Source organism: Papaver somniferum, chromosome 3 (assembly GCF_003573695.1).
Source record: "Papaver somniferum cultivar HN1 chromosome 3, ASM357369v1, whole genome shotgun sequence".
Classification (NCBI taxonomy): Eukaryota; Viridiplantae; Streptophyta; class Magnoliopsida; order Ranunculales; family Papaveraceae; genus Papaver; species Papaver somniferum.
The window spans coordinates 5324406-5336745 of record NC_039360.1 but is presented as its reverse complement, the minus strand read 5'-3'; the positions used below and the strand labels follow the sequence as shown (position 1 = coordinate 5336745).

General features: G+C 36.4%; 1 protein-coding gene across 3 annotated transcripts; it reads left to right on the top strand.

Moving 5' to 3' along the window:
* The first annotated feature begins 348 nt into the window (after nt 1-348).
* On the top strand, nt 349-11035 carry LOC113355200 (putative disease resistance protein RGA4). Of its 3 annotated transcripts, XM_026597991.1 has the most exons (3): nt 349-2322; nt 10403-10482; nt 10902-11035. In XM_026597991.1, exons 1-2 carry the CDS (start codon nt 583-585, stop codon nt 10451-10453), a joined length of 1791 nt encoding a protein of 596 aa, XP_026453776.1. In that variant the 5' UTR covers nt 349-582; the 3' UTR covers nt 10454-10482; nt 10902-11035. The 3 variants fall into 3 exon arrangements, with proteins under 3 accessions (XP_026453776.1, XP_026453775.1, XP_026453774.1); XM_026597990.1 differs by lacking the exon at nt 10902-11035 and having other exon boundaries at nt 349-4368; nt 10403-10430; XM_026597989.1 differs by lacking the exons at nt 10403-10482; nt 10902-11035 and adding an exon at nt 9230-9287 and having other exon boundaries at nt 349-4368.
* The last annotated feature ends 1305 nt before the right edge of the window (nt 11036-12340 follow it).

Here is a 12340-nt window from a genome sequence, read left to right as displayed (position 1 = left end):
CTAACCATTGATAATTTGAACAATCTTGGGTTAGTCCAATTGGTCATGAGTCTGATTCTCAAGTAAGAAGTCAGCAGCTCGAGTCTCCGCTCAAATCTTGGAGATCTCGTGTAATTACTACTTTTACTATGGGGAAGAGGGCCGCGTTTACTCAGGAGGAGTAGGCTCGGTGGCTACGCTGCCAGGAACAGGACGGGCCTATGCCTGGTTTCAAGTAGAAAAAAAGAAAAAAAAACATTTATTACTTGAATTTGAATCGTAGAGTTTGTATTCATTGCGTAAGTAGTGAGCTATTATGAATAATTTGCAAGCTAAAGACCAGGCAATATTGGATAATATTTAATAACAATCATGATAGCTCACTTCTTCAATTATTATGTATGGAATTTTTTATAACAATTATGTTAGAAAACCCCTGTTTAGTGATTTACCGATCGATCCAAAAAATTTATCTATACTTTATAGCTGTGAACTCCAATACCAACCTTACACACAAATCTCTACACATCTGAGACAGTATACAACCCCTCCTTGATCATCTATAATTGTCTAAAATTTCAATAAACTTCCTAAGTTAAAGCTATGGCTGAAGTGATTCTGACGACTGGAATCGTCAAGGCTGTGGTAGGAATCTTGACCAAACTGGCTGCCGATGAGATCGTTTTACTTTGGAATGGTGAAGAAGAGTTGAGAATGCTTATAGAAACCTTAAAGACAATTGATGCTGCAACAGATACTGCTGAGAAGCTACAAGTGAGTGATGCATCAGTGCGTTTGTGGTTGAAAAGGCTAAAAGACATTGCTTATGATATTGAGGACCTTGCAGCTGAGGTCTCCTATGAAACGATGCGTCACCGTGAGAGGGGGATCGGCAAAAAGGCACGTGATCTCTTTTCATCTGACAAAGTTTCTTACGCGGTGGTCAAGAAAGTTCAAGATATTAACAAAAGACTAAATTGGGTTACAAAAAATAATAATTATTCTAAGTTGCCAATTGAAACTCATACTGAAACTAGTTTGCAGTCGTTTGATCGAGAAACCTCACCCCGTGTCCCTCAGTCAATTGAAGGAAGGGAAGCTGATAAAAATGAAATATTAAGAATATTAATAACATCTGGGGAGCGATCATTTATTTCTTTTGATCAACATCAACAAAACGATAGATTTTATAAATATATAAAAGAATTAAAGAATTACATAGCAGGGCTTTTTTTTTCTTTGCTCGGTATAGCAGGACTGTTTTATAGGGCGCGATCATCAGTGGCATCATCATCAGCGGCATCATCATCATCATCATCATCATCAGCGTCAAACTTCCAGAACAATCAGTATCCCGAAAATGTTTCTGTCGTTTCTATAGTGGGAATGGGGGGAGTTGGAAAGACTACGCTAGCCGGACTCATCTACAAAGACGAGGCCGTGGAAAGCTTTAACCCAAAAATCTGGGTCTGTGTAGCTGGTGATTTTGTTGCTCGTACAGTTTTATTACAAATTTTAAAGTTCATCATTCCCGAAACAAACCTGAATAACTCATCAGCTTTGGTCACACTGGAGAACCAAGTTGAACAACAATTGAGGGGAAAGAAATATCTGTTAGTTCTTGACGACATGTGGAACGTACGTGCGGATGAATGGGAAAAGCTTACACGTGTGTTAACTGTTGGAGTCCTAGCTGGTAGTAAAGTATTAATCACTAGCCGTGAAGTCCAGAAATCAGTAAACGGAGGAATTCCTTCATACAAACTAAAACAATTAGAAGATGAAGAATGCTGGTTCATTATTAAGTCAAAAGCCTTTTTAGATGGTGGAGCACAACAGACGGGTGGTGACATGATGAGGATCGGAAGAGAGATAGCAAAGAAGTGCATGGGTTTACCACTTGCTGCTCAATCCCTTGGAAGTCTAATGCACTCAAAAAATAGAAAGGAATGGGAAATGATCAGAGACAATGATATTTGGAATGACAAAGAAAAGGATCAATTCAATATCATACCAATACTAAAACTGAGCTATGATGACTACCCGTCAGAGTTAAAACAGTGTTTTTCCTACTGCTCTATATTTCCCAAAAATTGGGAGATAAGTAAGGTAACACTGGTTCAGCTGTGGATAGCAGAAGGATTTCTGGGTACTTGTAAGCTGGAAAAAGGAAGATCGATTGAAGACTTTGCGGATAAGTTCTTCGACCGTTTGGTGTGGAGTTCATTTCTGGATGGTGTGCAAAGGAGTACGTTGGATGACATAGTGACATGCAAAATGCACGATCTTGTGCATGATCTTGCAAAAGCTGTTGTTGGGGATCAGGAATTGACATCTCTCAAGGTGAGTGAGTTGCACAATACTTCAGAAATACGTCGTTTACATTTAACATTGGATGAAGAATTATCAGCATCATCTCTGAATTGCTTAAGTACCGCAAAGAAGTTGCGGACACTTTTTATCCCTGAAAATTCAAAGCTGGATCCTTCTATGTTCTCAGAAAATCATTACTTACGTGTCTTACATGTGGGTCTTTCACCAAACCTTGCATTTTCAAAGCTTCCTTCTTTGAGTGTTAACCTAAAACATTTAAGGTACCTTCGCCTTACCTCTCTTGATCAAAGGAAACTAAAGAATAATCGTTCCATCAGTAAACTTCATAATCTGGAGACTTTGGTATTGACTAATTCGTACGGTGTTCAAAATCTTCTTTCAAACATTCAGTTATCCCAAAAATTAAGATATCTTGAACTCTCTTTCACGGATATGGTAGAACTACCCGATTCCATCACATGTCTTATTAATTTGCAGACATTGGATCTCAATCACAGCGAATTAAAAGCCATTCCTGACTCCATCTCTGGTTTGAAAAATCTAAGGTTTCTAAATTTGTCATTCAACCCTATCAAAGAACTACCTGTTTCTGTCGCCAACCTCTCCAGTTTGGAAACAGTAGCCGTCAATAGCTGTAAAAATTTAAAAGCCTTACCAGAGGAAGTGGCAGGTCTTGCTAATTTGAGAATATTTGATTTGAAAGAGTGTCCATTACTAGAAGCATTACCTGAAGATTTTGGAGAATTATATCAGTTGAGATCTCTTGACCTAGTGGGTAGTCCGATCAGAGTATTACCTGAGTCTTGCACTAGTTTAAAAAATCTAGAGTATGTGGAGCTTTACCATTGTGAGCTTCCCAAATATGTAAAAAACTGGACGAAACTTAAAAAATTTCGTTACTACGGTCGGAAAAATCCACCAGTAATGTTGGGTGTAGGAGAACTAGTTTACCTTGAAGAATTGGTTTACACGGTGCCACAAAAACTAACAAATGAAACTGGATGTAACTTTGGTATTGAAGAGTTGGGCAACCTAAAATTTCTTCAGCGTCTAGATATTAGGGACCTCCAGAACGCGCAAGACCAAACAGATGCTAAGAGAGTAAATTTAAAAGGAAAACAGAATCTTCATATGTTGAATCTGGTGTGGAGTAACTTGAAAGACGAGTTGGCAGTTTGGGATGTAATGACACAAGAGTGGCGCAATAATGTGTACAAGAAGTCGTGTAACATTCAAGTATTTGAAGCTCTCCAACCTCCGCTTGGTCTGAAATCGTTGGCTATTGTTTACTTCATGGGGTGGGACCATCCCACGTGGATGTGTGCTCCGTCTTGTCTTCCGAATTTGCAACGATTGTATCTTACCAATTGCATGGGATTTGAGCAACTACCAGCCGCTGTTGGGAAACTTCCACATCTCAGGTATCTATTTCTTAACGGAATACCTTTGAAGAATTTAGACATTGGTGGGTTTCTTTCCTTACTCCGGCTCGAATGTGTAAATATGGACCTTTTAGAAGAATTATGTGTTCCCTATCCCTGTCTTCAGATTCTGATTATTGATGGATGCGAAAGTTTGTCCACAATCACTTGTTTTCCTTCTTTGAAGGAGTTGCTATTAGAGAAAATCGATCTAACGTTACTAAGTTCAATCGGGAGAAGTCACACTTCTCTCACGAGGATTGTTTTAAACAATATAATGGGGCTTATATTCTTCCCTGTAATCGTACTAAAAAACAATTGTAATCTTCAAACTTTGGAGATTAAAGATTGCGATCAGTTTCGAGGATTTCAAGTAAATGACGACCACAATGAGAACGAGTCCCCTAAATTCCATATCGGTTCTCTTCGAAAACTGAGTTTGATAAATTGTCCGGTTCTTGAATTTCTTCCATATTCACGTGGAGAATCGACTTCTCTTCAGCAATTAACCATCTCCAATTGCCAGAAAGTGGGGGAGTCTTTAACCTATGATCGTCTCGAATGCGTTTCCTCTCTTACAAATTTGTATGTTGATTCAGTTCCTCTAAAAGATGATTATGTCAAGAAATAGCAGGTACTCTCTATCTATCTTTACAGTTTTCTGTTTTGTTTAGGAAATTGTATTTTGTCGTTCTCAACTGATGTTGGAAATAAATATGCGGTTCCGGTTTCTCGGAAATCATTTCCGTGCAACAAACAAAATACTAACAAATAAAGGCGAGGTAATCCTTTTTTCTTAAAGACAATTCATCCCTACATACGATGCTCACGGTTCTACGGATGTCGCCTTCCAAGATACAACGATCACGCCTTATAGTAAGTAGCACTATAATACTATTAGGCCAGCGAATGTTAACAATTACTGTGCTCTTAAATGACTCTGACTCTTGACTTCAAAACTTGTTTTTGTTCTTTTCTAACTTCTGTTAAAAACCTAACAAAACTAAGAGATGTGTTTATATAGAGTCAATGGTGACTCTGCAAGGTGTCTTTTCACCGATAGGTGACTCACCATGGCCAATGGTGACTCTCCATGACACTTATTCATGGGTAGGTGTCTAATGGTGAAAAGACATAACCCAAACACATCTCTTGGAGTTTAAAACTTGAAAACTAATTTTCACTCACATGATAATTTAAACTTAAAATTCCAACAACTGAATTCTGGAATGTAAATTCAGCAGATAAATTGATTAAGAGAGCTTTTTTGACACCATTGATGATTAGTTCGCATTCGCTAAATCGTCTATGTTTCTGGTTAGAAAATAACATTCATTTATATACAAATTTTTGTCTACATGTTTCAAATTACCCACGTCTTGTATTTGTTTTACTTAGATTTGTGCCCGCACTACGCACCAGGGAATTTTTTTTCCTGTTTAATCAATATTTTCGATTTGGTGTGCGTGGGACTTTGCCCCTCCCCGTGGCGATACATTTTGGATTTGGTTTTTGTGGGGCTTTGCCCCGCCCCGTGACCATGCATTTTTTTATTTGGTGTTCCAACAGTACGACGTAGTTGCCAATATAGCGGCATGAGTGGGGATAAATTTCCTAGAATGCGTTCTTGACATTCTTCTCATTCTAGCATCATTCCTTTTTCAAGCACCTATATTTTTATAGTGATATCTTGCGGAGCGGCTACGATGTGGTCGGGCCACATCGTTTGAGTATGTGGCCCATCTTATTTGTTTGACACGTCTTAAAAAGTGTTAGTTTTCTTGTTATTTGGGGGATTTAGAGGGGGTACTTTTTAGAGAACTAACTTTTCTTGTCTTTTTAGAGAAAAAGTAGGAGTTCGTTTTTGTTTAAAACTAATTAACATACGTGTAAATAAACAAAGAGGGGCCACATACTTAAACGATGTGTCCCGACCACATCGTATCCCGGGCGGATATCTTGTGTAGGGACATAAATTATACCCGCCACGTGGAAAGCCGAGAGAGGGAGAATTTGACGAATCATTTCTCGTCGGAAGATATTATCACCAGATCCGAAGACAAAGCATTTATTAGGGGTCAACCAACTGTCAGAGAAAACTTTAATGAAAGTTGGATCTGTGAAGAAGCGATTACGAAATAATATAAGGAGATGATCCACGAAAAGGGGTCACGAGATAAATGATAACGAGGAATTACGACTCGTCCAATATGACGAAGAAGAGATTCCAAGGCGAAGTAAAATGATGATTAACGAAGATAAATTGTTAGACAAGAAATCGTGACAGCTGTACTGACAAGTTACCGGGATCATCGGCGAAAGAGAAGGAATAACTTTATTGAAAATTGGATTGATGAAGTAATAAGAGGGGTCATGTGAATTGTATGACTATCAGCGAAGTAAAAGATGAGTTGTACTTCACGTCAATGATTGTTGGAAAAACTGTTGAAAAAAAAAATGGGTTTCACAAAGGATGAATGACACAGAGAAGAAAGTGTTGCACTCCAAAACTTTCAAGGCTTGTATAAATTTCTTTTAGACAAATATTTCTACCCTCCCAATAACAATTGGCGATTACAACAGGTATGCGAAATATTGCCTTCAGGATACAATGAAAGCCCTGCAACGAAAACTGAATTCAAGGTTTGTACCCCTTGATTCAATCAAGAACACACAAAGAGATTTCTGATTTCTGATGATGCTTTTTGAAATTGAGAAAACAGATTGATTTTTCTTATATGTTAAACGAAACTGGGAGAAGCTATTTATAAAGGGTTTTGCACCTGTTGGGAATAGGTTTTTTTTTTTTTTTTTTATTCGCCAACAGGTTTCTATTCACGAAACGTCAGGTTCCTTCATCAACAGACATCAATGGTGTCTTTTGGATTCGAAATTTTTGAACAGGCTTTTATCGGCCAAATAAAACCTTCAGTTCAAAAATTCTTCCGGGGGCGATGCCCCCCAGGACCCCCCTTTGGTTAGCGGCGTTGAAAATATTCCAACATTCTCCCCCTATTTTCAAAAACCATAAAACAAAGTTAAAACTTTTAAATCAGAGTGACTTCATCACCGAAGTGACTGCCTACGTACCCGAGTGGGATCAAGCCAACGTAGTTCAAGAACAATTGAGACTAAGCATCATCGTTGAAATCAACACATAAATGATAGGTATTTTTTGGATTTGAACCTTCACTTAGTGTAAGAAACTCAAAGCCTTATCGAGGTTCTATGGTGAAACCAGTCTTGAACCAAGTACCCCTTATGATAAAACCGGAGTCTCCACACATATTGATTTCATAAAATCATGTGTTCTGTAGCCAAGCACGTTAATGGCCTGTCAGGTCGACCACAGCCTGGGGGCGATGCCCCCCAGGACCCCCCTTTGGTTAACGGCGTTGAAAATATTCCAACAATGATTGCCTATAAAAGGAGAAGTTGATATGGAAAAGGGGTTGAGTAATTTTGTATTGGTGAGATTATGTTGTAAAAGAGAATCAGAGAAAGAATAATTTAGGGTTTGGGATATATTTGAGATTTGTAATCACTCTCTTTGATAATAAGAATATTCATTTTGATTTCATCATCATGTCCTGGAGTTTGTTTTAGATTTTGTGTGAACAAATCAGTTAGGTGTAGTTTGTGGGATTTCCTTCATCTACATTTTGGCGCTAGAGGAAGGGGATTGAGGAAGAGAGTTTACTCTCATCTCAAATCTTAAAAGATACTTGGTTTGAGTATTCATCACATAATTTCTTGATAAGTTATTTTCTTTAGTGTTTGTATTAGAAGTTTGATTTCATGAGTTTCAAAAGTTTTATTTTTGAGATCTAAAAAACAGCAAAATCTTTGTAGAACTTTTGAGAGTTTTGTTGTGATTTTGTTTACTTGGAAAGGGGAGTTTGTTTTAGAAGTCATAACAAATCTGGTTGTGATAATTTCCATTGATTGAAGTTTTTAAGTGACTCGGTAAGTTGAGTAACTCAGTGCAGTGTTGAAAATTGAAACTCGGTCAGAAAAAATCAACCAAAGTCATCAGAATGGTAAGAGTAGTGAACAGAGCTAAGCACATAATAGCACCAAGGAAAAGCAAGCGTATAGAAGAAAGACGGGGAGGAAAAGTGGAGATAGGGGAGACTTCAGCTGCAGTAGAAGGGCGTGGTATGGATCAGCAACAAAATGTTAACCTTAAAAAAAATACCCAGAAGTATTAGTCCATACAACTGATACTGAAACTGCAGCACACGAAGAGCAGGTTTACAATGGAGAAGAAGAGAATGTCGACGAAGATGACATGACAATGGAACATCTAAGAGAAAGGCTTCGACAGTAAAGAAAGAGGGAGAGAGATTTCGCAGAGCAGAGAATAAAACTCTCCAGACAAAACGCTACTTTGGCACAAGAAATCCATATGCTTACCAAAGAAATGAGGGATAAAGGTTCACGAACAAAAATAAGGGACTCTGAGTCGAGGACAAGTAGGAGTTCTTCAAGAAGAAGGCGTGCAAGCTCAAGAGAAGATGACGAAGACGAAATAGAACGAAGAGAAAGATGACGAAGAGAAACTAGCGAAGAAAGAGAGGACGAAGAACAAATTCGAGAAGAGATGGAGAAAAATGTTGATGAAGAGAATACGACAGTTGAGAAACTAAAGAAAAAACTTCGCTAAGAAAGAGAAATGAAGGAAGATTTGGCAACGGAGAGAATAAACCTCGTAAGACGAAATGCCGCCTTGATACACGAGAATAATTATCTCAAAAGAGAAAAGAGCCAATGCGAACTCAAGTTCAAGGGATCATGAATCAAGGGAAGATAGGGGCACATTGAGAAAGGAGCAATTACACTTTGGTGAGGATGGTGAACGACGAAGAGTAAGAAAGAATATAGAGAATCGTGAAGAACGGAACCTCCGAAGAGCAATAGAAGCGAGCAAAAGGGAAATAAAGGAGAAGGAATGGTGAATTAGACAGATGACAATAGTTAAGCGAGAATCATTAAGCAAAACTCTAGGAAAGGAAAAACGAATGATTCAAGCCCAAATTCAACATCGGGTTCATCTAATTAAAATTTGGTCCAACGGTTACTTTGGATAATAACTCAAAGTGAAAAATACTAGAACCCCTAACTATATGGGTTCAATATATAGAAGCCCCACTAAATGGATTCTACACTATCAACTCCATTCTTTCACATTTGCATATTTCTAGGCCCAGAACTTTTATTTTAAGGGCTTGATAATAAAGTGACATTTTCGTAATGACAGTATTACCCTTTTCTATATATACAAGCATAAAATAAGTAGATACACTTTCATTTCTCAATTTTCTTTCTATCTCTTGCCTCTCTCTCTCGTCTGTAGAGAAAACCATTTCTAGGGTTTTCTCAGATTCATTTTTCACTTTTCGAATCAATTTGATTTAATAGAAATTTCGTAAAATCATTCGTCATTGAGGATCTGGAGATTCTGCTGATGATGTTTATGGATTTGTTAAACTTAGTTCGAATATTTCTGTTTTACGAAGAAGAAGATGATGTTTATGGATCTTTGACGATGATGACGATGATGTTCAATCAAATAATCGATTGAACTTAATAGATTTGATCCGCATCTGTATTTTTCAGTTGATTCGAAGATGTGAAAGGTATTGATTCAAATTCATAGATCTGAATGATTTAATATTTTTCAGTTGATTTGAAAAATTAATAAATTTATAGATCTGAATGATTCGTTTCCAATTTATTTAACAACTGATCATCTATGTACGAACTCTCAATTGATTCTAGTTTGTTGTTTCAAATCTACTCCATGTAAGGTTTTCTGATTTGAAGTTGTCGTTTCTTTTAATTTCGGAAATCAAGAAGAATCATCACTGTTTCGGAAGAATAGCAACAGAATCAAAGTACGTTTTGATTTTTAGTTGTTGTTATTGTTTGTAATTTCTCGATTCAATTTTAATTCCATTCTCTATTTCAATTTTGATTCAGTTTTATCGCAAATTTGATTTCCTATGAAAACCAATCTTGATCTGTTTTTGATCATTTAATTTTGTTTTGTTCTTTTAGATTAGGTGATTTTCAGTTGGATTGAAGAAAAATTAAGGAATGTGTGGATTCAATTTTATAAATCAGGTGTGTATAGATTTATTTAGGAGTATGATGTTTTCCTATGAGGTCAAAGACTGTTGGTTTTCAATTATGGTTGAAATTACTACAACAATGCTACTTACTGTCATTTTGCATCATGTGATTCATGGTTTGATTGTAAAACTGAGTTTTTGAGTTAATGATTTGAAGTTGATTGAATGGAAGCTTGAACCTGAAATCATACATGAAGTATTGCAGCCGAGATTTTTTTCCTCACACTTCAGGTTTAGGTTTGATATGTGTAACTCTTAGTTACATTAGGAGAATACATGTGTAACTCTTAGTTACAGCAGAGAAATGCATATGTAACTGGTGATGTTGTTGTATTGTTGAGTGTTGAATCTACTTTGTTGAGTCCGTAACTCTGTAGCCACTCTTGAGGTGAGGATATGCCTTTGTTATATACTTTTTGCAGTTAAGTTTTGATGGATATTATGTCGCCAAGGGTTCAGATGTGCATTGTGTGTTGCATATATGTTTTGATTTCCATTTGGAAAATTGATGAATATGTTTTATTCTGTTTACAGGTTAGAGATAGTATGTGGTTTTGCTGTAGTGGCCTTGTTGGAGCCAGATAAACAAGTTATGGTGCTAGGAGGAAATAAGGGTATGTAACTTCCAGATATGTAACTACTAGTTACAAAAGCTAAATAGATGTGTAATTTCTAGTTACACATGATAATTAGATGTTTAACTTTTACTTACACATTCTAATTAGATATGTAACTTTGTATTAGATGTATTCATTTGAACTTTGTATTAGGAAGAGAAATGTTTATTTGTTGTAAGTTATCTGACCTTTTTTGGGTGTGTAACTATTAGTTACACATGCTAATTAGATATGTAACTTTTATTTACACAAGTTAAATGGATGTGTAGCTACTAGTTACACATGCTAATTAGATGTGTAACTTATATATACACATGATAGAACGCAGTTTACACAAGATGTGTAACTGTAGTTTACACAAGCATTTTATATATGTAACTGCAGTTTACACAAGCATTGTATATATGTAACTACAGTTTACACAAGATATGCATATGAGATGTGAAGACGTTGAGGTGAAACTTTATTTCAAGCAGTGTGCATATGAGATGCAAGCAGTGCTGAGCTTCGATGCTCGTGTTGTTGGAAGTATACTGTGAAGACATTGAGGTGAAATTTTATTTCAAGTTTTTTTTAATTTTTGTTCTTTATTAAACAAGAGGTTATTTACTACTTTTCAAGTGTTTTTCATCTTTGCTTTGCATTTTTGTTTTTTCTCCTGATTTATGATTATTGAAAAGCTAATTTGAACATGAACTTGTGACCCATCGATTGTTTATGTTGAGGCAAATATTTGAGTTTTTCGTGATTAAATGTTATTAAATGGTGGTTGTAGACTTTAGAGGATGAACAAGTATTTCGAGTGTTTACTTGAAGTGAGGATGGTTAGTTCTGTTATTGCAATGTCTGGGGATTATGTATTTCAATACTGATTGGGGCTTTGTTGTACACTTTATTTTGCAGGCGTTTTTTTTTGACAGTTCATGTGTTGGCTTATGGAGTATCTACCTTAAACAGTGCAGTTGCTTGTAAGAAATGCTAAAATGTCAGTCTTGTGCCTTATTATACATTTCATTTAGTTTTTGAAACATTAAACAAAATAAGCAAAATGTAAATGTGCTAGGGTAGGAGTAATAATTAGCGGATATATTTGTTGAATTCTTTGTATTGTGTTACGTCTTCGGTAGCTGAATAGATGGTATCTGAAGACCTCTAGTTTTCATACATTGTTTCTGCTACATAATTTTTTGCAATGTTACTTGCTTACACGGGAAAAGCATATCTTAGAATGTGAATGGTGACTACTACATTAGTTGAAACTGATGTCTTTGAAGCTTGTTAGTTTTGATGCTTTGATGAATTTTTTTGCCAGAGGTACACAATTAGGCTCAGTATTTGCTGATTACATAAGTCATATGTATGTGTAATTCCAGTTACACTAGCCAGATGCATGTGTAACTTACAGTTACACTAGCCAGATGCATGTGTAACTTACAGTTACACTAGCCAGATGCATGTGTAACTTCCAGTTACACTAGCCATATGCATGTGTAACTCTTAGTTACAGATGCTAAATGCACATGCAAAAAGTGTTATTCTTATTTTTGGTAATTTTATTAACAGAAAGTTGATTCATTTTTCATGAAATATTATATGTAAGGTTCTATAGAATCTGAGAAACTATTATATGTTTTATATACAGTGAAACTATTTTTGTGTTCAACGAAGACAGGAACCGCAGTCATGGTTTGCTTATCTGTGGTATTGGTCTCGCTGGAACTGGAGTTAACGCTGAATACACAAGTCAGATGCATGTGTAACTCTCAATGACACTAGATAGACGCATATGTAACTCTCGATTACACTAGACAGATTTGTGTGTAAATTCTAGTTACACATGCTAAAAAATTGTTGT

What these genes read in the sequence shown, in the direction of transcription:
- LOC113355200 (XM_026597990.1), top strand. Translation starts at nt 583, where the DNA reads ATGGCTGAAGTGATTCTGACGACTGGAATCGTCAAGGCTGTGGTAGGA.